Source organism: Manduca sexta, chromosome 27 (assembly GCF_014839805.1).
Source record: "Manduca sexta isolate Smith_Timp_Sample1 chromosome 27, JHU_Msex_v1.0, whole genome shotgun sequence".
Lineage (NCBI taxonomy): Eukaryota > Metazoa > Arthropoda > Insecta > Lepidoptera > Sphingidae > Manduca > Manduca sexta.
The window spans coordinates 122,807-148,921 of NC_051141.1; the positions used below are offsets into that span (position 1 = coordinate 122,807).

The 26,115-nt window shown below is 35.7% G+C and overlaps 2 protein-coding genes across 2 annotated transcripts; both read left to right on the top strand.

Moving 5' to 3' along the window:
• Positions 1 to 4,563: 4,563 nt before the first annotated feature.
• Positions 4,564 to 26,115, top strand: LOC119188372 (proton-coupled amino acid transporter-like protein CG1139). The gene is made up of 9 exons (XM_037444039.1): positions 4,564 to 4,632; positions 6,462 to 6,543; positions 16,967 to 17,089; positions 18,031 to 18,181; positions 18,556 to 18,765; positions 19,219 to 19,491; positions 20,278 to 20,456; positions 21,373 to 21,542; positions 24,025 to 26,115. Exons 2-9 carry the CDS (start codon positions 6,470 to 6,472, stop codon positions 24,267 to 24,269), a joined length of 1,425 nt encoding a protein of 474 aa, XP_037299936.1. The 5' UTR covers positions 4,564 to 4,632; positions 6,462 to 6,469; the 3' UTR covers positions 24,270 to 26,115.
• On the top strand, positions 11,201 to 15,198 carry LOC115455159. Its single transcript, XM_030183846.2, has 2 exons — positions 11,201 to 11,683; positions 12,731 to 15,198. The coding sequence occupies exons 1-2, from the start codon at positions 11,681 to 11,683 to the stop codon at positions 13,289 to 13,291; spliced, it is 564 nt and encodes a 187-aa protein (XP_030039706.1). The 5' UTR covers positions 11,201 to 11,680; the 3' UTR covers positions 13,292 to 15,198.

Genomic DNA, 26,115 nt, shown 5'->3' on the forward strand with positions numbered 1-26,115 from the left:
CATGTGACGTCATCGGGAATTACGACTCGTGCGAAAGAAAGAGATGAAGCGATATCCCCACATCGCGCCCACTTCTGCACATTACAATATTTTAAATATCAATTACTCGCTCATTTTTGAACCAATTTTTATGTAGTTTTCGCAGGGGTGCTTCTTTTTCGTATTATTAACCATTACATATAGAATAATATACAAAATCAAGCATAGGCCGGTCCCCTATTGCGAACTATTAGCTATTGATAGACCAAATTCATATGCTATTTTCATGGTAGCCGATCGCTTACTTGTGGGTCGAATATCATATTTGCTGGTGGTAGGATATATTTAATACCATGATAGCGACCACCGTACACAAGGTGTTAAAACCCGCCATAGTGGCCCACGTAAGCGTGTCGCGTTCTCGGATCAGCCTGTGTATATCCGGTTCCAACAGACCGGCATAATTGTGTCGACTGCCGAGGGGTGACTATCTCTCGTAGTCATTCTTTTGGATCCCACTCCACTGACCGTCAGGTGCAGTGGGGTCACTGTGACGGAAAAGTGTAATTAAAAAAAAATATATATCTTAGTTATCAGAGCCGGTTGGTGCGCATCTTTGTTTTGAACTGGGAGGTTTTAGGTTTGGCTCCTATATTGAGCCATCCTGTACCTGGTAAAATTTACCCATGTTTGGATCCTTCAGCGACGATTGATATCAGAAAATTATCTATATATTAAGAAAGTAACATTTTAAATGCAATGAGGTACTTTTAGGCCCGGAAAAGCATTCAACTCACCGTCAAACAAAATCTCCAATGCCCTAAAGGGGCCAGTAACTGCTGGATAGTAAAGTTATTGACACTTGTATTACCTTGAGGTTGTTCGAGTGATGTCATTGGGTTTGAGGTCAGGAAATGGTCGCGCTGCGCGTTTTTTATATGTACAGTCACTCACAAAATTTGAATGAGTTCAAAACTTCTTAACGCTGCAGCAGATTAATTTCAATCAAAATTCGATTCACTTTTACGTTTTAGCGAAGTCAAATCGATTGTTGATACGGAAACAAAGGTGTACAGGCGGTTTGAAATTTTCATTTTGTTCCGCTACTTTTCTGACTGTACTTAGTGCCTTGTGAAATATTTTGGAACCCAGCACTGTAAGGATTAATTCTGTTTATTTAAAACCGGTTTTTATGACACGCTCTCGAAATATTCCCGTTCTGTATTTGGTTAGTTTAAAGCTTGGGTATACTTAGTCTGGCCATAAATACTGTTACACTTAATTATAAAAAAATATTACATTTGAATTTCGAATCTGTCATTTTTATACGATTGTTCATTGTGTTTTCTCATTTTGGCGCCAATACATTGTAAAATATTTTGCGATATTAAAATGGTGTGGGGTGATAAAGAGAACCGAATCGCTGTGATAGCATTACACAAAGTAGGTATGGAGCCAAATGCAATTTTTAAAACTCTCCATACACTTGGTATTAGTAAAATGTTTGTGTACCGGGCTATTAATAGGTACAATGAGACCTCCTCTGTTTGTGACAGAAAAGATCTGGCCGTCCACGTAGTGTTCGTACGAAAAAGGTGGTCAAAGCAGTAAGGGAAAGAATTCGAAGAAATCCTGTCCGAAAGCAAAAGATTTTATCTCGGGAAATGAAGATAGCACCTAGAACCATGTCGCGTATTTTAAAAGATGACTTAGGACTTGCAGCCTATAAGAGACGCACTGGCCATTTCTTAACTGATAATTTAAAGAAGAATAGGGTGGTAAAATCGAAACAACTACTGAAGCGGTACGCAAAGGGAGGTCACAGAAAAATTTTGTTTACGGATGAGAAAATTTTTACAATTGAGCAACATTTTAACAAACAAAATGACCGTATTTATGCTCAAAGCTCTAAGGAAGCTTCCCAATTAGTCGACAGAGTGCAACGTGGACATTATCCGACTTCAGTGATGGTTTGGTGGGGTGTTAGCTATGAAGGAGTGACTGAGCCATATTTTTGTGAAAAAGGTATCAAAACATCAGCACAAGTGTATCAAGATACCATTCTTGAGAAGGTAGTTAAGCCCCTTAACATCACCATGTTCAATAACCAAGTATGGTCCTTCCAGCAAGACTCGGCGCCGGGTCATAAAGCTCGGTCCACGCAGTCTTGGTTGGAATCGAACGTTTCGGACTTCATCAGAGCTGAAGACTGGCCGTCGTCTAGTCCCGATCTTAATCCGCTGGATTATGATTTGTGGTCAGTTTTAGAGAGTACAGCTTGCTCTAAACGCCATGATAATTTGGAGTCCCTAAAACAATCTATACGATTGGCAGTGAAGAATTTTCCCATGGAAAGAGTGCGTGCTTCTATTGATAACTGGCCTCATCGTTTAAAGGACTGTATTGCAGCCAATGGAGACCACTTCGAATAAGCTTTTTATATTTTTAATTGTTTTATATTTATGTATTAAACTGACACACTGTAAAAGTAATAAATGTTATTTGCAGTTAACAATTTTCTTTTTTCTTTATTACAATATTTATGGCAAGACTAGGTATATTGGTAGTCGCCGCCTATTTGGTTTTTTAGGCACTGAATAATGTTCCGATTGAAATCTTTAGCCAATATATTATTAGAAAGGATAGCAAAGGCCCTTAAACTTGTGGCCCTCATGATAGGCAATGTTAGTGAATGTTGTGATAAACCGGTATTTCGAACGGAGTCGATTGCGATACCGGCCTGTCGCGGCAGTACATTGCCGACCTGCCACCTCGCGAGAACTGTTCACAGCTTTGATTCCTGTTTGATTCCGTACGCAATTTTTTAAAAATCTAAATGAGGAGACGATTAGAACCTTGTCTGATAATAAGGTACTTAAATAGGTGCAAGCGGCTATAGGGACCGGATGGAGTAATTTTTATATGCACCTGACAGTGAAATGGGGTCCAATAGAGAGTCCACTGAAGACAGTTCATTAATATTAGTCCCTCGGTAATGGACACAATCATGTCACCCTTTTGGTTTCGCAGAGATAGTCCCTTATTACTACCAAGCACAGTATAAAATCGGATATACGCAGGCTCCCGGAACGCGACACACGAGGGCCCCTAACCGATATTTTCTGTAAACTATCCCAATCGCTTTATTTTAAAATGTCTCCTGCTTATAAATGAGTTGTTTTGATTTGTTTTTTTTTTTGGTAGTTAAAAACTAGTCGTCTTAAGTAACATAAAGCATATGTTGCTTGCGGCTTGACCTGCACGAAAACTACTACACTAATGTGCAAGATTTTACGCTAGTGGTGTCCAGAAATTGATATATTTTGGCCAATTTTATAGAGTTCCATTCAGCAATTTTCGCATTTACGTCTATCAATTTCGGCATAAATAGACTGATTCTACCAGAGAATCGTACCCGAAAACCAACTCAATATCATAAATGCTACTAAACACACAACAATACTTCAAAACGAATTATGAAGTGAACACACATAAATCGAACGTACGGTTCATGTCAATGTAACTTATCAAATTCGACAAGCATACTGTACAAGGTTGTTTGAGATGTGTGACCAAGACGAAAATGGCGATCTGACTTTATACTACTATACTATATTTTTATTCATTTCGTTTTGTAGCTGCTATAATTACTCGACATTGGAAAAATCAACGATAAATAAACGGTGGCAGCCATAATATAAAAGAAGAAGATATGTGACAAGAATGATCCAGGATCCTTGCGAAAACAAACTTACACTTGTCTATTTCTAATGCCAAGCAGACTTGTGCAAGCTATGTTTTGGTTTGAACCATTATAGTCAGTTTTTTATGGGCATGGCAAAGAGTTCCCACTACAACTGATGGTAAGTGGAATGGAGTTCAGACTGAGTGTCGACTAATCATTTGTTCCTTAATCTTTACATTAGACTATGTGTTGGCGGTAGTTCTGCCCGAATATCCAGAGAGACACACTTTTACTTTTTAACTCAATGCAGTCACACACATTTCATACCAACTCAGCTCTCTTTCAACTCACATTTCAACCAGGTCGAACACTCCTGGTCGGTGGGGACCGACGAAGGATGGACGACAAGGTCCCACTTTCACTACCTCATACCGCTGCCAAGGGGAACGACCATTGTATCAAATAGCGATATCCTACCCTTTGCCGGCGACACATACATAAACACAACTCTACAGCGATTTTTATCACTCATTCCTCAATAAAACATAGGAAAAACATATCTTTTAGTATAGTGTATGATCCTTTACGTACATTTGTAGACTATAATAATAATAATAATAAATCTTTATTTCACCAAAAATATTAATTGAACAAACACAACTAAAGCAATACAATACAGATTACAGATCATGAAAATGCAATAAATGTTGTTGAACATCTGGTATCCAGAAAAAGATTTAACTTGAGTTTTGGACACCGATTGCTCACATCAAAAAAATACAAGACCGTGAAAAATGTTTCTTATGAGTTTATTGTGTACTAGCTTAGCTGTTTCCACGTTTGCAAACTGTTTCATTTATGTTCACTTGTATATTATTGGATTGTCAATGGTTGCCAGTACTTTATCACGTCGTAAAAATTCCAATGCTGATTTGTTTTCATTCCGCGCTATATTTCTGACGAGTGCGGTAAGTTTATTTTACTTTAGATATGCAGACTGCATAATACAAAATATTTAAGGCGATTTTGTTAGACCTTTACTCAATTATGTATGTCGTGGACTTGTCATTTATTTCACCGACGTCCATTGATGCTATCGGGCTAAAATTTGGCACACGTTTAGTACTCGTGAGTAAGTATATAATTATGTACACAAATTTTATCCGCGGAGGGCAACCAGGGCATCCGCATTTCGCCATATCCTATGATGTGATGGGGGCGACCCTATATTGGGCACAAATTCCAGAATGGGCTGATAATTAATAGAAATAATCACTTTGTTGACGCCGGGTTTCTTCAGGCCTCGTCTCCACCAAGACTGTCAAAAATAACATTCGTGAAATCTATTAATAATTATCTTTAAAAGAAATATCCGAGATCTTATTAGTGCATAGGATGTCTTCAGTAAATGGCTTGTTACTGGGGTTCGTCATAAGTCAAACTCACCTTTGAGTAGGATCTCAAGTAGACATTTGATGTATTGAACGATTTAATAAACAAAGCTTAAGTTGTTTAAGAGTGATCGTTGTTTCATTATACCGTCATATCCTGTGAGTTAAGATATCATTTGAAATGAGGATTTCTTTTTACGAAATAGCGATGGCCATAAGATACTGTCTTTAAATTGACAACATCTCAGCGTATATTGCACTTGAGTTCCATCTAATAATATGGCACTTAGTGACCCACGAGCCCCTCAATCTAGCCGCGATGAATGACAGCAGTTTAAGACGCGCGTGCCATGTCGAGGTAATCACTTCATTATACATGTTCACAATGGCCCATGTTGTCCACGTTAAGATGTATATATTACTCGGGTACAGAGATTAAAACAAATTTAATTAATTATTTACGCGGATTTTCAGCTATTGATAATAAATTCCGTAGTTCTATTTATCAACACACACAACATCACGCATTTTATCCCCGAAGGGGTATGCAGAGGCGCAACCATGGCACCCATTTTTCGCCAAGTGTGTTCCGTCCCATGATGTGATAGGGGGCGAGCCTATCGTCATATCGGGCACAAATTCCAGACTCCGGGCTGATACTGAGCAGAAAAACCCAAATATCACTTTACCCGACCCGGGATTCGAAGACCCAGGATCTCAGAGCGCTGCCGTACCGCGCATGCAGTACAACTACGCCACCGAAGCAGTCTATCTATTTATCAATGTTCCTTAAATTATTTTTGGAAATATTAGAAGACACAGATAATAGGAAATACAACTATTGAATTTTTTTGTGTGGACATAAATTTTTACGCCAAACGAGACAAGCAACAATGTTTATTTTACTTTAAGTAGGTAGGAGGACTTTTGTGTATAATCATTGTAAATAGTATTAGTTCTTTTAGATGACTGTTTATTCTGTGCTTGGGTTTTTCTGTGTATTGACACAAAAGTGACCTTCGTCTATTATTTTTTACGGCGTTAGTCATGCTACTTTAAACATGCATGAGTCATACACAATTTGCGATTGATTTGATTTGATTTAAGACTCGAAATAAACGGTAAACAAATTATAGAGGTTGGATACTGAACGCTTGTGTTATAAAATTATAAAAAAAGGCGGCCTTAGCACGTGTTAGGCTCTGTGCTGGAGCAAAAAGTCATCCTTGAGATGAGTGGTTTAAAAAGTTTGTGACCGATAAAAATAGTCCTCAGTTGGGCAGCGTGGGATGTCCCTCGTGTAAGCCAAAGGCCCAGTTGCCCGGATTACGATCCGCTGCCACTGTCCATAATTAAAGAAATACATTCGCTTTTCACTTGTCAATCTTATAACATTCTTGTTACAGATATAATCATGAAGGACAAGGAGCCGAAGGTTGAAGTGAGCCACATCACGGGCAGCACAGTCACCATCAGCCATGATGGGAGGTGAGTAGCCGTTCAGTCAAAACTGATGGTTATATATTATTCCATTTCAATTAAAACGACACATTATGATTATTTTAAATGCAAATGTTGAAGTTGAAAAGTAAAAAATCCTTTTCCTAAAAGCTTTTCAATTTAAGGCAATAATAATAAAAAAAACGGTCATCAGATTGAAGTTTTCCATCAAATACCTATTTTGATTCATTTATAATTATTATCAATAAATCTATTTGCTCATATTACTCATATTCGTTTACGTTCTTTTTTATATAAAATGTTTTTTATTTCATGTTCTATAAATCAGTCGACAGACAATTGAAATTACAACATCTGCTCAAATACGATTCGTGCAATGAATATAATATTTTATTCTTCACTTTGACAAAAACACTGAATTATAAAAAACAAACGTATTGTGTGAACAGAGTTCCGGATTCAATTGAACTACATTTTTATACAGTTACATAAGGAATTACTAATTTGGGTATTTACAACAAAAATGTAGACTGTGGAGTGCATAGTGCCTTTTTTTACATACATACAGGGAAGATATTTAGCGGCCGCATTGTCGCATTGTCTCTTTCTACAGAAATCAATTTAGTGACTGCATAACTGGTTACTAAGCTAGGAGTGAAGTCCGCAGGTTTTAAAACCAAAGGCCACGCAGACCTTTTTAAAGTTTAATGTGTATTCTTTGCGAATAATTAGTTCCTTATTGAAAGAAAACATCGTGAGAAAACCTGCATACCTGAGAATTATATATAATAATCTAGAAGAATTTTGAGTGTATATGAAATTTACCAATTTGCATTAAGACAGCCTGATCGAAACCTAACTGCTCTCAGCAGTAGACGAGATCAGGGCCCAACAGTGGGATATCATATAATGCAGGGATGGTATTTATTATTATATGTATTGCTCACCTTATTCTTTATGCTGTAGACTGCCACTGTTGTACAACTACGTAGTCATTATTACTAATGAGTAATGTCTCGAGCATCAAACCAACTTTTATGTAGTAATGGGCGTGCAATAAGATGTTCTCACGATAAATCGCTGTAATTGTTAAATTTTAATCCTTCTTAAAGATTGTCTACATTAATATTACAAAAAGATAAAGTTTGTAAAATTGACAATTTAGTCATGTTAGGCTATAAAGATTTTATTAAGTATCAAAATAAAAAAGGTTGTTTATTCTTTCTGATAAGTTCAAAAAGCAAGTTAATTAAATTAAAAATTAATGAATACCGATCTAAATCTCGCTCGGACAAAAACGCAGACAAAACAGTATTTACAATGGTATTCGAAGGTAGAAGAATTAATTATCGAAACAGTTTTTTATCTAATAAAATAATAAAGCTTCGTTCACAGTGTCAGGTGGCTTGTTTGTGATCCCCCGGGCTTATGCATAGGGTTAGTGGAGGCGACTGGCGGCAATATCTAGTTATTTTAAGTACAAAAAACAAAAATTTTATACATATTTGTATCTATTTTGTGATCCTTGTTAAAAAAAATAGATGGCAGATGGCCAACCAGTATAGTACCAGGCCTGCAGTGATAACTCAGTAGTCAATTCCAAGCATACTCCAGACCGCCAGTCTTAAAAAAATAAAAACTATAATTGAAGAAATTTTACCCGAGATCAATAATTGTACCGTATCCTGACCGTATAGGGAAACAATCATTCACTTATTTTGAATATATTTTTATTTAATTCCATATTAAATTTTAAGTACGTATTAAAACATTTCAGTAGACTAATGAATAAACATTGTGGCTTGAAGCATTACATCTAAGAAGTCTCTGAACCCGTTTAAAAAAGTTGAGTACGTCTAAGTATTACTTTTATCTTCGGGCAAAGTAACTGAGTACGAGAAGAATCATCAAAACTTGGAATGAATAATTTAGGATCTGGCTGACATTGCCCAGGTCAAAGTTACCCATGTTACACGGAACACATAACCAACAAGGAGCTCTCGTAATGACGATAGACTTAGTTGGCGCATAACTTCTAACTGAATGAGAGGGTTACTGGTTACCCATGTAAGGGGTTAACCTGGGGTTATTTTTCGGGTTAGGTTAAGAACCATACGACTGTGTACCAACAGTTTTTAACCGGGTTCTCAAATAAGATCGACTTTTGCGTATTTTTTGTTACCGAATTACTCATTAGGATTAATCAGCATAATATTTAATGATTAGCCCTTTCATGTACGGGTTGAAACGCAAAAGGTTAGCGAAAAATAAAAGTATAAGAAAAGCCCTACCCCATTAGGCCATGCGGAATGGTATAATATTGAAATACAAATTACTAATGTTACTAGGGATTCAGAACACGCGAGGAGCTCTGTCTGCATGGACATCGGACACGTCATCCACATAAATACATATATGCGATTTTTTGCATACTAAATGGAGTACAATGTAGAGATCAAAACTGTCTGTATTACTAGGAAAGCATAGCAAGTGAGGAGGTTCTGACTGGCAACGATCACGGCTCCTTAGTTTTCCTATAGCTGGATAGCAAATCGGCTCAAAATTGCCGAATTTATTAGGAACACAGAACAATACAGTAGCTCTCTGATTGGGAGATGTAAATTACCCACACCAATTTGTATAAAACGGGGTCAGCTAGAGTGAGACAACAGTAAACGCCTTCTTGTGTATTGAAAAAGGTCAGTTAGTATTTTATTGGATTCTATTATAGTGAAGCTTTAAACACATGTAAAAACGGGCACTGATTGGTTGGTTAATAAATCAAATACTGAGCATGCGCTGTCGTAAACGCGGGAATATAAGGAACGTGTAGGACGAAATTTCTGCAACTGGAATGTTTTGCTGTATACATACTTGGCACTGTCGTTGAATATTCATATTGTAAGACGTCAAAAATAATATTTTAATTGTTGATAATGTATTTATATAAACAAATCGAATTGTCGTTCCCAACAATTGTATTTACTTATATTACATGATTATAATATTATGAACAGCGACAAAAATTAATAGACGTTATAAAAACAAACACATAAGTTCCAAAAGTATTATTAGTAGTATTTAGAAATGTCTTATAGTATTATTTGTAATAACAAATAAGTTTTGCGTGAACTTAAGTGAAAATACAAATTTAAGTGAACATAATCTCATAGTTTCGCTTCAATAACATTTACATAACTGGCTCCCATCTAAAAAAAAACACATTCTGGCCAAACTGGTTTTCAATAATATTCGGCCGGTGCCCATATTTTATACTTTTTTATTACATTAGGCCTGGAAAGCATCTTTCTATATCTGCACTGTAGTTCTTGTGTTGGTTTTGTGTTGTTTAAGGTTGTATGTTACCTTATAGGACCTTGCGACAGAAGCGCTCGAATATGTAATTTACTTTCCTGAAATGTTAATGAAATGTTCCCTACATTTTTTATTTCCTAATTATGAAATTAAATTCTACTCTACATTATTTTAATTCAGATCATAATTTATTTCTCAATTATGAAATTAAATTCTACTGTTTCCGGGTAAAACCTCCAAACGTGTTCACGAAATTTCGAGTTTATATTACAGAATGTATGATTATGGCGGTTATTTTAGTATGGTATAATAAAAAATAGTCTATTTAGATGACGACCCACGAAAAAACCAGTGAGTGGCACGTGCAGAATTTTTGGGGTCAGCTCTACACAGTACAAGTCAATATAATCCTACCGATTGACGACTTGATTTGCTATTTTCGTAGAATTATTGTGTGGAGTAACTAGCCATGTTCAGTTATAGATAATGTTATAAGATTAAGTTCTTGTTTCTGTTTAAGGGTAGTCGAGACGCTTGCTATTAGACGAACGGTTCCATCCTCTTGATATTCAGTTTAATGAAAGAAACTAGTACCATAGTGCAGAGATAACATGTAATTATAAGAAAAAATCTAGTAATAATTATATCTAAATATATTACAATATACCTATTCATAAAAGGGTCGTATAACCCAACCCAAGGCTCGCATTTCAATAACGTTTTGGGAAAACCATTGGTACACCGTTGTTTCGAAATCGCTCACAGCTCGCTCCGAGAATCAAACCTTGACCGAGAAGATCATATCTCGTTTGATCACGATTTTACAAGTAGGTAGGTACTACATAGTATCTGCCGGCTGCCTCCCCTATGTAATAAGTGTTATACGTATTAAATACGTATTAAATTATATAATTGTACAGCATCCAGGGATTAAAATTTTCATAGGTTTTTGTGGTTTTCATTTTTGCAGTAGTTGGAAAGTAGTTTTTAACCGACTTAAAAAAAGGAAGAGGTTCTCAATTCGATTGTTTTCTTTTTATTTTTGTTACCTCAGAACTTTTGACTGGGCGAATCGATTTTGATGATTCTTTTTTTATTTGAAAGCTGGTACTTCGACTCCAAAATTAGTAACCAGTGTATTAAATTGTATCTGGATTTGTTTTTTATTCGAGCACGTCAAAGTAATTTCCGTTTCTCTTCTCGTGCTGATAAAGTATCCTTGAGAGATGACTGGGCGATATAACCGGCGATCGTTTTATACATTATTTTATATGTAACCATAAATTGTATGAAAAAGTAGGCCTTCTGTAACAACTTCTTTATAATTTTATTTAAAAATGAGTAAGTAATTTATATTTCAATTATTGTGATGCTCAGAAGTGGGCGCGCAGAGGGGATATCGCTTCATCTTTTTCTCACGTACGCTTTGTAATTCCCGATGACGTCACAAGTCGGTATTGCGCGACTTTTCTGTTTCTTGACGCTTACCCTTTCTATCGAAAGGCTTGTTAATATTTTATATATTTATTTCTAATAATTGATATACATATATTTATTTCTAATTATAATTCTTTCTGTGTTAGAATTTACATGACGTAAATGTGATAGCAATACAGTACAAAATGATTTAATTCGATATAATTGTTCTAAATTGGAATGCGGCTGTCTCGTTTAAAATATGACGATACCGTCCCTCTCCGAGAGGGGCATTGCAATACATCGGGATTTCCGAATTACGATAGTATTGTTGCTTATTGGTAACACACTTTCACTTTTAAATAACCGCCCACGAAATAAGGAGGTTCGGCAGTCACAACCCGGCTAGCACACGTGGAGGTTCAGTGACATTATGGTAAGTAAGTTTATTAATTACATATTATTGTATACAATGTATACGTTATTAGATTTATTCATAATTATAATAGATTGGAGCTCCGTTTTATTGTAAGATTCCATTACATGAAACTGATAAATGTGCTCATAGTATTTGTTTAACAAATATGAACCAAATCGGTGTTTATAGTTAAATATTTTTTTCTCATTAATATACTTGAGTGCTGTAGAATATAGACTGCTTTTATCTCGGTTAATGACTGTGCATGCGGCCACAAACAAAAGTAATTTTATTGTTTATCTAGTTTTTCCATACTAACAAAGCGACAAAGTGTTTTATTTCTTTAATTATTGTTGTTATAAACATTTTAACTTTCATGCTATTATGAGCTGTTTGGTATTTCAACAAAGATTTGTATTTGTAGTAATTGAAGTGCGAATTTACCGGTTCGAGAATTTTGTTATGGATAATCATTTTTATTAGTTTAATTTACGATTTGTAATTACATTGAATTAATATAATGTAATGCCTTTTATAAAGAATGTTTTTTAGTGCTTTGCGAACTACAGTTTTGTTTTGTCATAAATAGTTATTGATATCAATATCAGAAAGCGATAGTAAAGGTCGGAATTGTGGCGGCAATCTCCCTGTAACTGTTTTTCTGACGCTAATTGTTAGGTAGAAGTAAAGATTTTACTAAAAATAGTTTCGAAATACTTGCTAGGAACAAATCTCTTAATTTATGAGTAGATTAGGTCAAAGTAACGTATGACTTAAAATTGCGTTTAAAGCAATCTGATACGCGCTTATTGTGCGACAACCTTTTTATTGAATAAGCAGTTTCATTAAAAATAACCTCAAAAACTGTCTACCGTGACATGCAACTAACTTATGGGAATACTTATTTTTGTCTACATATTGCACCTGTGCGAATGCCTGCGGTATATAAACTACACAGCACCCGTGTTTTGTTGCTAAGTTAACTGACATACTAACATACTTATAGTTTTGTAATATTAGTAAATGTGGCGGGTGATGTTATAGTATTTTTATTTATTTTTTTAGAAGACTGCAATAGTACTTCTTCTTTTGCAATGCACCATCTCTTTGATGGCAGAGGAGGAAACCAGGGACCTGGATATCGAAGAAGGCGACGATCTTGGAAGGAAACATCGCAAAAGAAAGAAGCATCAGCAGTACAATAACCCATGCTTTGGGGGGTACGGGAGGACTTTCGGAGGTTCCGACCACACATACATTTCAGCCCCTGTGAACAACTACTTCCTTGGTTGTGGTGGCGCGCCTGTAGCGCCTATACAATACCCGGTGCAAGTTGGCCATCAGGGTCACCACGGCCATCACGGTCACCATGGCCACCAAGGTCATCATGGGCACCAAGGTCATCATGGGAACCAAGGTCATTACGGGTATCAAGGTCAAGATTACTACAACCAAGGCGGTTATCCGCCGGTGCAGGGGTATTATCAGCCAGTAAGGCCGTTCCAGAACGTGGTCTCAGCGGCGACAGCAGGCTTCGGCTCGGCTCTAGTGGATTATCTTGGAAGGCCGAAGAAGATACAAAGACAAATCAATCAATTTCTTCGTCCGATATACAAGTTGTTCTGAAGACCGCAGTGTGAAGTGAAGGTGTCACTTTGTGAACGTTGTTGTTGTGTAGTCTTAACCGTTACACGGTTGCCATTAGAGGCAGCCATAGTATGTAAAACAGTCAATAAATACTCTATACTTAAAATAGAAGTAAAGTAACGCGTTGAAATCGTTTGTGTAGAAATTCTCTTATTTTGTCAAAAGTGTAAATATGTTAGCATTTTTGTATGAACATATTTCATGTTCTTGTTAGTTTAATTGTAGGCTGAAGAAATGTTGCGAGCTATCTTACTAACGGTTGGACTAAATGATTATCTAAATTTCCGGATAGAGTGCGGAAATTGATTGTTAATCTAAAAAAATAATTATTTTGAGTGGTGTCCTTTCTGGATCAATCCGAAGATAGCGTTTAGGATTGTTTTATTTTCATATTTATCAATTCTCCGATCGTCGGTAGTACACTCCACGTCCCGCTAGACTAAATCATAGCCAAAATTGTGCGTACAAAACAACCATGGCATACTTATAATTGCGAAATGAACGCTACAAGCTACACCTCGCCATAGTTTCGACATTCGGCTTTGTATGGTCAAATGCTTTTTCGAAAAGTAAGCCGCGTTTCTATGGAAAAAATTGTATACCATTAAGCCATTGGTTCACATAACTATAAATAGACAAATCAAGTAGGTGTAAAATGAAAGTTAAATGGAGGATGTTTTGTGATTACTCGCGACCGTCCAATATCTTGTAGTAGGATAAAAGGATTTAAAATAATACATATGTTTTATGAATTTTTTTATGTTTACGCGAATGATAGACATTGAAATAAAACTATTAACGGATCTCATTTCGGGGTGTATTAAAGTGGTATTTTATTAAAAAATTAAAATCCGTAAATAGTTTTATTTCAATGTCTGCTTAATTTTATTTAGGAACATTGTGGATTTTTTTTATAAAAAAAAGTAATGTTCCGTGGAGTACTATTGGAGTTAGCACGTACACGTACCATTTTTTGTAAATGGATTATACAATACCACGTCGTGTGAAAAAATTACTATAATATTAATGGCACAATGTATAATTAGTAATTTGTTATTATAATTTAGATAAGATCTTTTTTTTTACATAAAACAACAAAAATATACAAAAGACTTAAGTATCAAGTATTAATATATATAACAATGACAAATTAAACGCGTTTTTCCTTTGATACCGTATAATTATTAATTTATTTTGAGAATATAATTATTGTTAATCTTTCGGAAAATCCGTAGGTAGTTGTATTTTTTTTGGTATTAAGTATCGAGCCTAAAACAACGTGTTGTTGGTGTTAGGGAATGATATTGAACAAGCTAATTTAGTGAATTATTCCATCTACAGTCCATTGTGAATCGAATTAAGTTAAGGGGACTCTTGTCTGTCTATGGCGGTATGGGGAATTCGTTCGTTCCAATTTCACGCACTATAATAATTGTTTTATTTTGTTTTGTATAATTTTGTCCGGGTTGTGTTTACGTATTATTTTGTAACGACATTTAGCTTTAGATCACTATAAATGTTGTTGTAATGAAATATGTGTTAATGTGTTACGTTGTCGTTACTTAATAAATAAAGGACAGCTTTGAAAGTCGTATAAGTAAATAAGGGATGTTTTTCTCTTACCTAATCGGCTATCGAAGCTATCCTTCGAATAGAACGCTCGTAATTTCAAAAAGACAAATTCGTTCCTAAAGACGGAGTAAAGCCCGCTTACCTTATTCATTTATTTAGCTTGTATGATTTACACGTGACTTTAGTTTCTCAGTTTTGGTTTGAACAATATTTTTGTATATACTATCGTATATATAGTAAACAATATATCTAATACTATATGTAACGTAGTTTATATGAAACACTTGATAAGTACCGTGTATTTTATAAATTATATTTATAATAAGGATATAACAAGTTTTTTTTTTATTTGAATTTCTATTAACTTCTATTATAAATCGATTATTTGATTCCCCACACTCCTTATAATCACCAATTAATTTCGTATTGTGAATGGGACTCGAGGACCAAACATCTGCATCTTTTTAATAGCAATTAGAGGTATAATCCTTTTGTTTATGACTTGGGGATCGTCAGGTACAGTGTTGTTAAAAGCATCGATATCATTTTTGGTAAGTATTGTGGGTGGTGGTACCATCAGGTGCCCAAATTTACCATTTGCCCACTCTATCGTAAATAACGGACCATACTATGAGGTTTCTGTTATGAATTAATAAATCTTAAATACTTGTCCGATTTACTCCCACTAACTATTTTATAAATTGAGGAGCATTAGCTCTTATACTTCGCCAGAAGTCACGCAAGGTGTGTCCTTTGTACATTATCTCAGTATTTTTGTGTCAGCGCGTATACACTAAAAATCTTTATTCTGAATCTGTACCATTATTTCGTCCGACAAGCAAGCCTTATTTAGAGATTACATAAACGTTGCATTAGAATTGTCTATGCAATACTTTGTACCGGTTTCGTTTTATCTACAGAGCGTATCTTGAGATGACGTCACGATCTCACGGATCTAACAATTAATTCTAGAGTACATTTTTATTCACTTGCACTGCTTGGACGGTCGGATTGGTACGAGTAGTAAAAACTGTTTAAGCAATTATTGTATTTTCTTTTTAAAATTTTTATATATCCGTTAACTGCGGAATACTGCGGTGTTATGCGGGTATGAACGGGAATATTTGTGAGCTATAGAACAGTTATAGCAATATATAATATATAGCAGTTTTTCATATTGTGGATATTGACACCACTTATTTCCCTGTGACCTACTTACTCGTATGTCTATCACAAAACCAGACTTAAGTAATTGTTCAATTGTCAATATCTTTAAAATAAAACCCACATTGGGACTCAAACCTGTATTTACTATCACGTTCAACAGATTAATTATAATAAACGTGTTAATCTTAAATAATACAAAGGACATGGCCAATCGTCAATCATGACAATGTTAAGATGTACCACTAATAGTAGCAAATTAAGTTATTAAAAGAAGTTGTACTTTGTCATTAAATGCATTGGGTCGCGGATAATTTTCTATATGTTTGTCATTGTAGCCTTATGTATTTTTAGAATGAGACAAGAAGGTAGATTTACATCTACATTATACTATATAATATCACTAGATGTTGCTCGAGGCTTCGCCCGCGTGGAAAGTCCTTAAAACACTGTAGCGATTCATAACGTCACCTGTACGAAACGCTATCTATTTAAAAATTCAATTATATCCCATGGGAGCAAATTACCAAGATAAGAAATAGCTTAAGTGTCAATCCAAGGCATGATCTATCGGAGAACCAAATTTCATTAAAATCCGTACAGCTGTTTCTGCGTTTACTTCTAACAAACATTGAAACATTTTCACATACATTCACACTTATAATATTAGTAAGAAATAAGAAAGATAAAATTAATATCAAAGTCAAGTCGCACGAATATTTGAATAGAAACCAATTGTCAAACGACAATTGTCGTAGATTTTTTGAGCAAGTTAAATAAATTATGTTAATTTCTCGACTAGCTTTCCTTCTCCCTTGCACCCTCTTCCTTGCATCTATTTGATAGAATACACCTTTTAAAATCGACCTGGAAACAGTTGTGTTCTTACTAACATACTAATGTGTTTTTTCTCTCTAGCAATGGAACAGACGGCTTTGGAATGTTCCAGTCCAGGGAACAGATCATACGACCCGACAGTAAGAGTCAGCTTGAACTTGAGAGCGGCAAAACCACTGGGACTCAAGTAACACACCCCACATCGTGAGTACAATTAAACAATTTATTTGTCTCTGGATTATCTATCAGTAACTGATTATTACTTTATCATGACTATATTATTTACTTAGGCATACAGGAAAAGTGGTTTAGCGTAGATTTTACATTCGGATGTGATGGATGTCATTCTCCACTAATCATGTTAAGGAACACCCAAGCAAATACTCATCTAGGAATCGAACGCGCAAAACTCCAGGTTTACGGACCTAATAGCTTCAAATGGACAAATGTAGTGACTATTTGATATTTACACTTAATGTTGACAATTCACAAACAACACAGATCATTATTTACGTAGCAAGCTCTATTGAATCAGCATGACCAGAACAATATTCCGTTAAACGATTGCGCAACCAACTGAATGAAAACTATGTAATTGGTATGAACAACAAATTGTAAAGCAACTGCAGCCGTCATCGTACGTAAATAATATCAAAAAAACAAAACAATTGAGCAACTAATAAGGCAAAATAAGGGTGTGTTCACAACACGTGACTTGGACTCATGGAAGTTGTTACGCCAATAAGTTCAAGGACGACGCTATATCAGTTAGTTGGTATTTTATGTCCTAGAGTTCAATAGTAGTTATAAAGGGAATAAGTGTGTGTCCACGTGCATAGGCACTGATACGCAAATACCAAGGGCAGCGTTCTCGCTTGGCCATTATTAATAACGTTCACGAAGGTTATGGGGGTTGTTTGCATATATCCTCACTTCGTCTACTTCTGGCTCTTCACTAAGCAGCCAGGTCTCTTGTGAACAAGCACGTTTATTGTCATCGACTAATCTATCTTGTGTTTATCGAGCTGATTACTCGTTTACTTCTAAGTTCTAACAAATGTGCAATCGTCCCCATAAACCTTTATATTTATAGTAGAACATCAGCATATAGGATGACTTTATTCTATATGGGTTAACGTCACCAGGTACCTGGACACCATGCTCCACATCTTCAGAGGTAACATCGGCAGCGGATTGCTGGCAATGGGAGACGCCTTCAAGAACGGTGGCATCGTGTTCGCACCGATCATGACAGCCATTTTGGGCGTCATGTGTGTTCATGCACAACATTTGTTGGTAATTATCTAAAGTTAGTTGTAGTTTACTTTAAAATATGGATGGGGGCCTAACAATGCCTCTCAAAATAAATACAAATTAAAGCGATAGCTTTGTTGGTGAGATTTTCTGAGATACAAGAAAAACTAAGTTATTGTATTTCTTAAGTCCAAACAAGGCGGAGATAGAGGACTGCAGGCCATCTTTGACCGTGGGTCCAGGATTCTATAACCAATACTTAAGAGAATACCAACATTAAGATTTATATTTTGTCAGTTTCTTTACCGGTGATAATCTCACTGTGGTCACATCAAGAAACAACCAAAACTACTCATCTTAAGATGCCAATACATATAACAGACGACGATCCCTTAGCTTTTGAATTTGTCTTCCAGTTAAACTGTTCAGAAGATATGCACCGCCAGACAAAACGTGACAAGCCGCCAGGGTTCGCCGAAACCGTGCACCTGGCATTCCAGAACGGGCCCGTGCGCATGCGCCCACTCGCCAACACCATGAAGATACTCGTCAACACCTTCCTTTGCATTACGCAGCTTGGATTCTGCTGCGTTTATATCGTCTTCATAGCGAATAATCTTAAAATGGTAAATACGATATTATACGGCAAGTATCGTGCAGATGGTGTCAATTTGGTATGGTCACTTGATTAGTTGACAGTTACTTTAACTAAATTGAATTGAAATTTTCGATAAATACTATAACTGTTGTCAAAACAAATTGATGGGTCCACTCATGCCTACATTACATTTTTGCTTTTACTCTATTCCAAAAAGGAAAAAGATAGTAGATCGATTACATATTTTATTCCCACCAATTTTTTAGCCATCAAATCATATAAATAGATTCTTCAATTATCCGGCCTTATAACACTACTTCGGCGATCTTACCATCCATAATAATTGTGAAAGTTCGCAAGCAGTCATAGACAATAACTTTTCATGGAATGTCCATCAGCATTTGATGACCAACAAAACCTAAATTATTCGAACAACGATCCAAAGCTAACAATTTAATTGCAACAATAATTCTGGTATCAGATCTGCGATCAGTACAACATCAACATCGACCTGTCAATCCACATGATCATCGTGGTGATCCCCGTACTACTCTCCTGCATGGTGCGGAACCTCAAGTACCTGACACCCTTTTCGACCATTGCTAATATTATGATGGCGGTGGGTGTGGCCGTGGTGATCTACAAGGCTACCCTGGACCTTCCCCCTGTCAATACGAGAACCTACCTGGCTTCCTGGCAGCAATTGCCTCTGTACTTTGGAACTGCTGTTTATGCCTTCGAGGGGATAGGATTGGTGAGTTTATTATGTTTTTTAATCTTAAATTTGATTTGATTTCATTCAGCTTTTATATTCACTATACTTTATTACAATCTGTATGAATTTTATAGTTACATGATCTATACGTGGTCATAAAGTATTATCGCTGAAGCGAATTTTGCTGTATTTTTGCAGTTAGGTAAGATTCTTTTGCGTTGTTGCTTCGCGAATCAAACATTGGATGGCCGTGTTGCAATGCGGATATCATTTTAGTTTTGAAAGTTATTAATTTGTCTTGACTTATACAAAGGAACCAGCGAATTCCCATGGTGTATTTACATTTTTAATTACAATTTTGAATGTTAAATATAAAAACACTGCACGAATAATCGCTATATATTTTTAAACAGAGTCGCGCTCTTTTTTTCAAACTACAATTCTTACTTTTAAAGAATATTAATTCAACTACTTTATCCTTTTTTGTTATATTTTTAAAAGATGACGATATAAAACTTACTGAGCCTTGCGAAGTAATATATTTATATAACATTGTAAAAATAGAATACTTAGAGATATACGAATATTATATATTTTTTCATTCTGTACAGCATATTACCAGCATACATACAGCTTCCGCGAGATTGCTGTGTACCAAAATAAAAACTGCGCGGTATAGACCAAAACTTACTATTTGTGCATGTTGATATCGAATTAATTTGTTCAATTTCTTTGTTTGTTGTTCTCTTGCCAAGCTACTTATTTGCACTGACGATCTAAAAGTCTATATCATTTCATAAATTCATTATATTTAATTATCCTCAGGTGCTTCCCCTGAAGAATGAGATGAAGAACCCTGAAGAGTTCCAGAAACCGTTCGGAGTGCTCAACGTGGGCATGGTGGTTGTGGGCTGCATTTTCATCACTGTAGGATTCCTAGGGTATTTGAAGTGGGGGGAGGAAGTGGCTGGAAGTCTTACCCTGAACTTACAACCTGGAGAAGTGTTAGTATTGATACATTTTATTTATTATGACTAGTAGTGGTCGGCTCCGGCCTTTTGGGTTTCGTGGCCGTGTTTATGGGTTAGCAGCTGGGTTGATGTTCGATTTCCAGTTCGGTCAAAATTTTGTGTTTGTTTTCGCTACGAAAAAAACCTCGAGTTATCTGATTTTGACATTTATGCTTGGTAGGTTTTGCCATCTCATTATGGGACAAATGTAAACCTGATGTGCTCTAATTGAGTTGCTGCTTAATTCTCAGTGATGATATGTTTAGCATCGGTAGTTATGTATATTCTAACAATGTTTCCGTGAAATGAAGGTAAGTTATCGCAATGCAGATTTTTGCCTGCAACACGCGTGATAAAAATGCTTTATTAATGGAAATGACATTTACATTGTTTTGTGATGAGGAAATCATTCGTACGCATGTTAATTTTACCTGCCTTAGAGGCTACATAGACTTTTTTGTGCATAGCTAGAGTTTCTATAGTATTTGACATAATAGGAAACCTAATTGAGAATATTACTAAGGATCTGCAAAACGGTATAATATTATAGCATAATTTACATCCTTAAAGACACTTTTGGCCACGAAAATGATCTTTGAGTAAGTTTATAACATGTATAAGATTGTTTAAATCAGTTTCTGTCGACACGACATCGTGTCCCAATTCAGTTTAATCTTCTTAATGCAATAACTGTCCATAAAAAATAATACTATGAATAATAATAATTCAGGGGCATACCAAACAATAATATGCCATTCAAAATTGTGTACGGTGTTTCTACTGTTTATGGTCGTACCGCTTATCATCATGCGAACGGCAAGCTCGTCCCATCATGAGCTTGGCAATAAAAAAATACTACTAAATTTGACTTAACTTTATAAAGTAGAATACAGCACTGTTTTATGTGCAGAATGAGCAACGTGGTGCAAGCACTGATCGCCCTGGCCATCCTGTTCACGTACCCACTGCAGTTCTACGTGCCAGTGGACATCACCTGGCCCCCTCTGAGGAAGAGGTTTGCGCGCGCCTCGCCTGTCGCCAAGGAACTTGGCTACAGGGCACTCTTAGTACTACTTACTTGTAAGTACAATTTAGAAGCAAAATTATCTGTAATGTATGTACAGGCAGCAAAGTGACTCCATACTCCACTGCGACTGATGGTTATGGTGGGTGCATATGGAGTATCGATTGACGGAGACTGGAGTGGGTCTATATATAGTGCGGCGTATCGACTTACGGACACCTAGAAGGCGGTATCATTATGTGAGCCTATATTTGGGATTTACACTTAAAGTGGAATTTTTAGTTCGACAGAGTAACAGATGAAGTGTTTACCAGAAATGCAGGAATTTAATACTTATGATTCTACGGAATGAACAAATAAGGCACTAAAGTTAAATACACGAATGATTAATTAAATCGAGTGAGCGTCCTGTAAATTCTGCCGCCCCTATACGGCCTATTTACAAATCCAGGATTGCTCCCTGGCCCGGCGCTATGAAAGCGCGTGTTCCCGCAAAATAGGGGACTCCTAATTAAAAATCATCTGGAGTATTGGATGCTTCAGTTATCTGATTAAAGGGGTCCTGTTTAATGAGTTAATGTAACGTGGATCCTTGTGAATAAATTACGTAATGATAATTATCTTCCTCTCGCCTGAGGGGAGAGACGGTAGAAGTGTATTATCGTTTTTTTGTGTTTTATAGCAGGGCTGCCAACCTAAATGTTAGATCCTTTTGAAAAAAATATTACCAAAATGTTCCTTATATAATTGTCAAATGAAAATAGTGTTGATTGAAGATTTGAATGATGTACTGTAGGAGTAGTTGCAAGGGATCAATAATTTTATGGTATTTCCATTATGAAATTAATGAAACATTATCGATAATATTATAAAGAAATTTAAACTAACAAAGTAAAGATAATATATTATAAATATGTGTTTATTTTTCTTATTCTATAAACCTATATATAGTAAATTTGGAATAGATAGCTTCTAAAAGTACGCTTACCGCACTGTTTTGCTGTTAGGAGCTCCTTAATGCAGGGCTACGAAAAAGCCCACAAGCAGTAAGAAAATTAAAAGTGCATAGATATTGATTGTTTTTTCTTCATTACCTTCCGCCGTGCAAGATTGATATTTGACAGTAGGTAGTAGACACGTAGGCATTTTCTGAGATTACGACACTGCGGGAAAGATCTTTGAGGATAAAATTTAAAAACCCAATAAAGTTCATTTTGTAAACATTAGGTAGATGACGAATAGAAATACTATTTTTCCTATAAAGAACACGTGAGGCGCAAGGTAAATGTAATTATTATAGTTAATAATAGGTTTATTTTATTAAAGCGACGATAGTCTAGTTGGGTGTGGAACGGACTGCCGAGACGAATGTCCGCAGGTTCAAATCCTAAGGGCACACACCTCTGACTTTTCTAAAAATCATGTGTGTATTCTTTGTGAATTTATCGTTCGCTTTTACGGTGAAGGAAAACATCGTGAGGAAACCTGCACATCTGAGAAGTTCTCTATAGGAATTTCGAAGGTGTGTGAAGTCTACCAATCCGCACTAGGCCAGCATGGTGGACTAAGGCCTAATCCCTCTCAGTAGTAGAGGAGGCCCGTGCTCAGCAGTGGGCAAGTATATAATACAGGGCTGATATTATTATTTATTATTTTATATAGTGATCTTAAAGTATTATAAATTTTTAGTTTATTTTTCATTTATGTACCTAGACATGGGCGCCAGAATGCAGGTGCATGTGCACCCCCGAACAAGTCACAATAGAAATAACTAAATGAAACTGGGAACTATCGACTATAGAGGTTTTATTATGGTTAGCACAATATACAAATACGCATGCGATTTTCATTTGAAAAAAAAAAACTTATTTAATGATGTTTTGTTGCACCTACCTACTTTAGTGTGTAGATATATATTCACCTCCCTAAAAATAATCTTGGCGGTGCCCATGTACCTAGATACAATTATTAAAAGCCTGAGGGATAGAAGGCGGTTATTTCCATAACTATCTTGTATTGTTATTTGTTTGTCATTTTGAACTGTCGATCTTTAATATTGCCCCGTTTTCGAGATATTAATTATTTTTAAAAGTAAAGTGCAGGGACTGGAAACGTTACCTTTATAAGAGTATTTTTTTGGGGTTATTTTTAACCTAACCCTGTGTCACAGTCCAAGTATTTTTTATTTAACTGTTGCATTAAACAGCTAATGAATACAGTATTTATTCTTTTACCTTTTATCTGGGACCATAGATTAGAGTGTGACTGTGTTTGGTCGGTCACGAGTAGAATTTAGGTACTAAGAAGTTGTGAAACAGGGTCTTAGTGTTAACCGGTTTACAACCGGGTTCTTACGTAGGGTCGATTTTCGTCTTAAAGATTATATTTTACTATTATTTAATGATTTGGCCTCACTGGTATATACGGTATCACATAAAAAGTTATCAAAACAAGCTAAGGGACACCGGTTAATTTTTTAACACGATTAATTGGTCGGTGGCAAACAGTTATGTAAGTGATGTAATTTGTAACTTTTAGTTATACTGGCGGAGTCTATTCCTCAACTGGGCCTGTTCATTTCCCTGGTGGGGGCAGTCAGCAGCACCGCGCTGGCACTCATCTTCCCGCCCCTCATCGAGCTGGTCGCCTCATCTCAGAAGCCGACGGGCATCACCACCTTCATGGCTATCAAGGATATTGTAATCATACTCCTGGGTTTGTTCGTTTTCGTCACTGGAACATACGAAAGTATAGCCAGCATTGTCAGAGCATTTCAGAAATAACTCGTGAAGTTTCTGATTTGGCAGCGAATGATGCACAGTGTTGTTATAACTGATGTCGATGGAAGATAATTTAGTAAACTATCTAGAACGGGGTAAATAAGATTTTTGGGACGGGAATGAATGTTATTCTTAGCGAAAATTATTTTCGGTTTGGTCAACATAACTTTACACAAAAACCAATGTACCAATATTCCTAATGAAATCGAGATATTGATTACAAAGTTGTTTAATCTAGTAATAATTTCCAACTAAATGTCTTTCCTTGCCGTACCTTGACTCTTGACTACCCTGTTTTACCGATAATAATATTATTATTTATGTCGCTGTGCATGTTATATAGTGATGAAAGTTTAAATATTTTATATACGGGTAAAAATAATATTGTTTTGCAAGATATGTATAGCGTCACGTGCTGTAGCGAAACATATTTTACCGTAGGTATGCTTGCAGTATTTACTAGGATTTTAACTGAAAATGACATGTCCAAAAAATACTCTTAAACAGCAAGATCACATTGAAAATCAAAATGTATAATTAACGTAAGAGTAATGGTAAAAGTATTTTTTTTATATTTTAACCGTACAAGTTAGGGGTATTAAATTATTTATTATTGCGTCGTAGTAAGTATAGCCATAAATTTTTAAAGATTTATCATTACCTTCTCTCGGATAGTCAAGAAAATGGCGTCAAAGGTATATCTCAGTCTACTGCCAAAATCTACCTGGATTCCTGAAATGTCTGAACATTTCATGGCATGAATATTGTCTGCAATATAATGTGGCACAGAATACAACGAAGTTTTTGACAGATAGTTATACAAGTGTAGGCATTACAACTGTACCCTAGTATATAAAATAGACTATAATAGACGGCGGATAAAGTAGAAGGTAATGAGAATTTAATGTTACCAGTGTGTATTGTGTATGTAAATTAACATTGTGTTGTTTATTCTGTAGATTAAAATGTCCTGAAAATATATTTATTAGAAATTATAGCGCCGAGGGCAAGAATGACTGTTTGTGCAAACTTAAATTCGATTAGGCTGAGTTGCCTTTTTGGCTGCTTGATTATATTTTATACATAATATTTAAGAAATAAAGCCATTGTTAACTCGTTATGGCCTATGCAGATGGTGTATTATACGCGCCGACGACGTGCATTTTGATGGAGCTCATTGTGGGTTTTCATAGCGCACATTTGTATGCGAAAGGACATAGTTTCTCGTTTAAAAGAAGTGGTTTATATTTATCCTTATTAAAACGTAGGTTAAGTCGTTCTTGCTTTCACCCTTGCTGTATCTGTATATATACTCACGTAATCTTTTAGTAGTGTTTTGCAATGGTTTTACAATATCATGCATGTTTTCTATGGAGCCAATCTGAGCCTGAAAGGACCAAGTATTAAAATTTGTGAAACTTCTGATATTTATAACCACCATTTAGATAAACCATGTGCCGAAGTAGCCACGTTATTTATATGTCACAGTTTTACTGAAAATATTGACGTGGGTTCCAAATCACAATTTCATTCCTGGGTAAATATGCAAGGTAAAATATAATATTGTATCTCATAATAATCAATTACAATATATTCCTGATTTTTTCGGATTTCTTCAGGCTTTGTGATTTTACCACATGGCTTAAATTTAAGCATTTTTTCTTTGAGGTCAGAATAAAAAAAGCTATTTCGAGATATTTGAATATATCAATATTAATTACGTTTATATGTTTCATAAAGTGTACATTCGTGTTATATTAATTAAGAACTATGAAATAATCTAGATTCTAGATGTAAAATGTGACAACAGTCTGTGATACAGAACATCAATATATAACTAAAAACGCAA

Coding starts and splice junctions, on each gene's coding strand:
- LOC119188372 (XM_037444039.1), top strand. CDS start 6,470: ATGAAGGACAAGGAGCCGAAGGTTGAAGTGAGCCACATCACGGGCAGC. Junction 18,766..19,218: donor TAGCGAATAATCTTAAAATG/GTAAATACGATA, acceptor TTCTGGTATCAG/ATCTGCGATCAGTACAACAT. Junction 20,457..21,372: donor AACTTACAACCTGGAGAAGT/GTTAGTATTGAT, acceptor TTTTATGTGCAG/AATGAGCAACGTGGTGCAAG.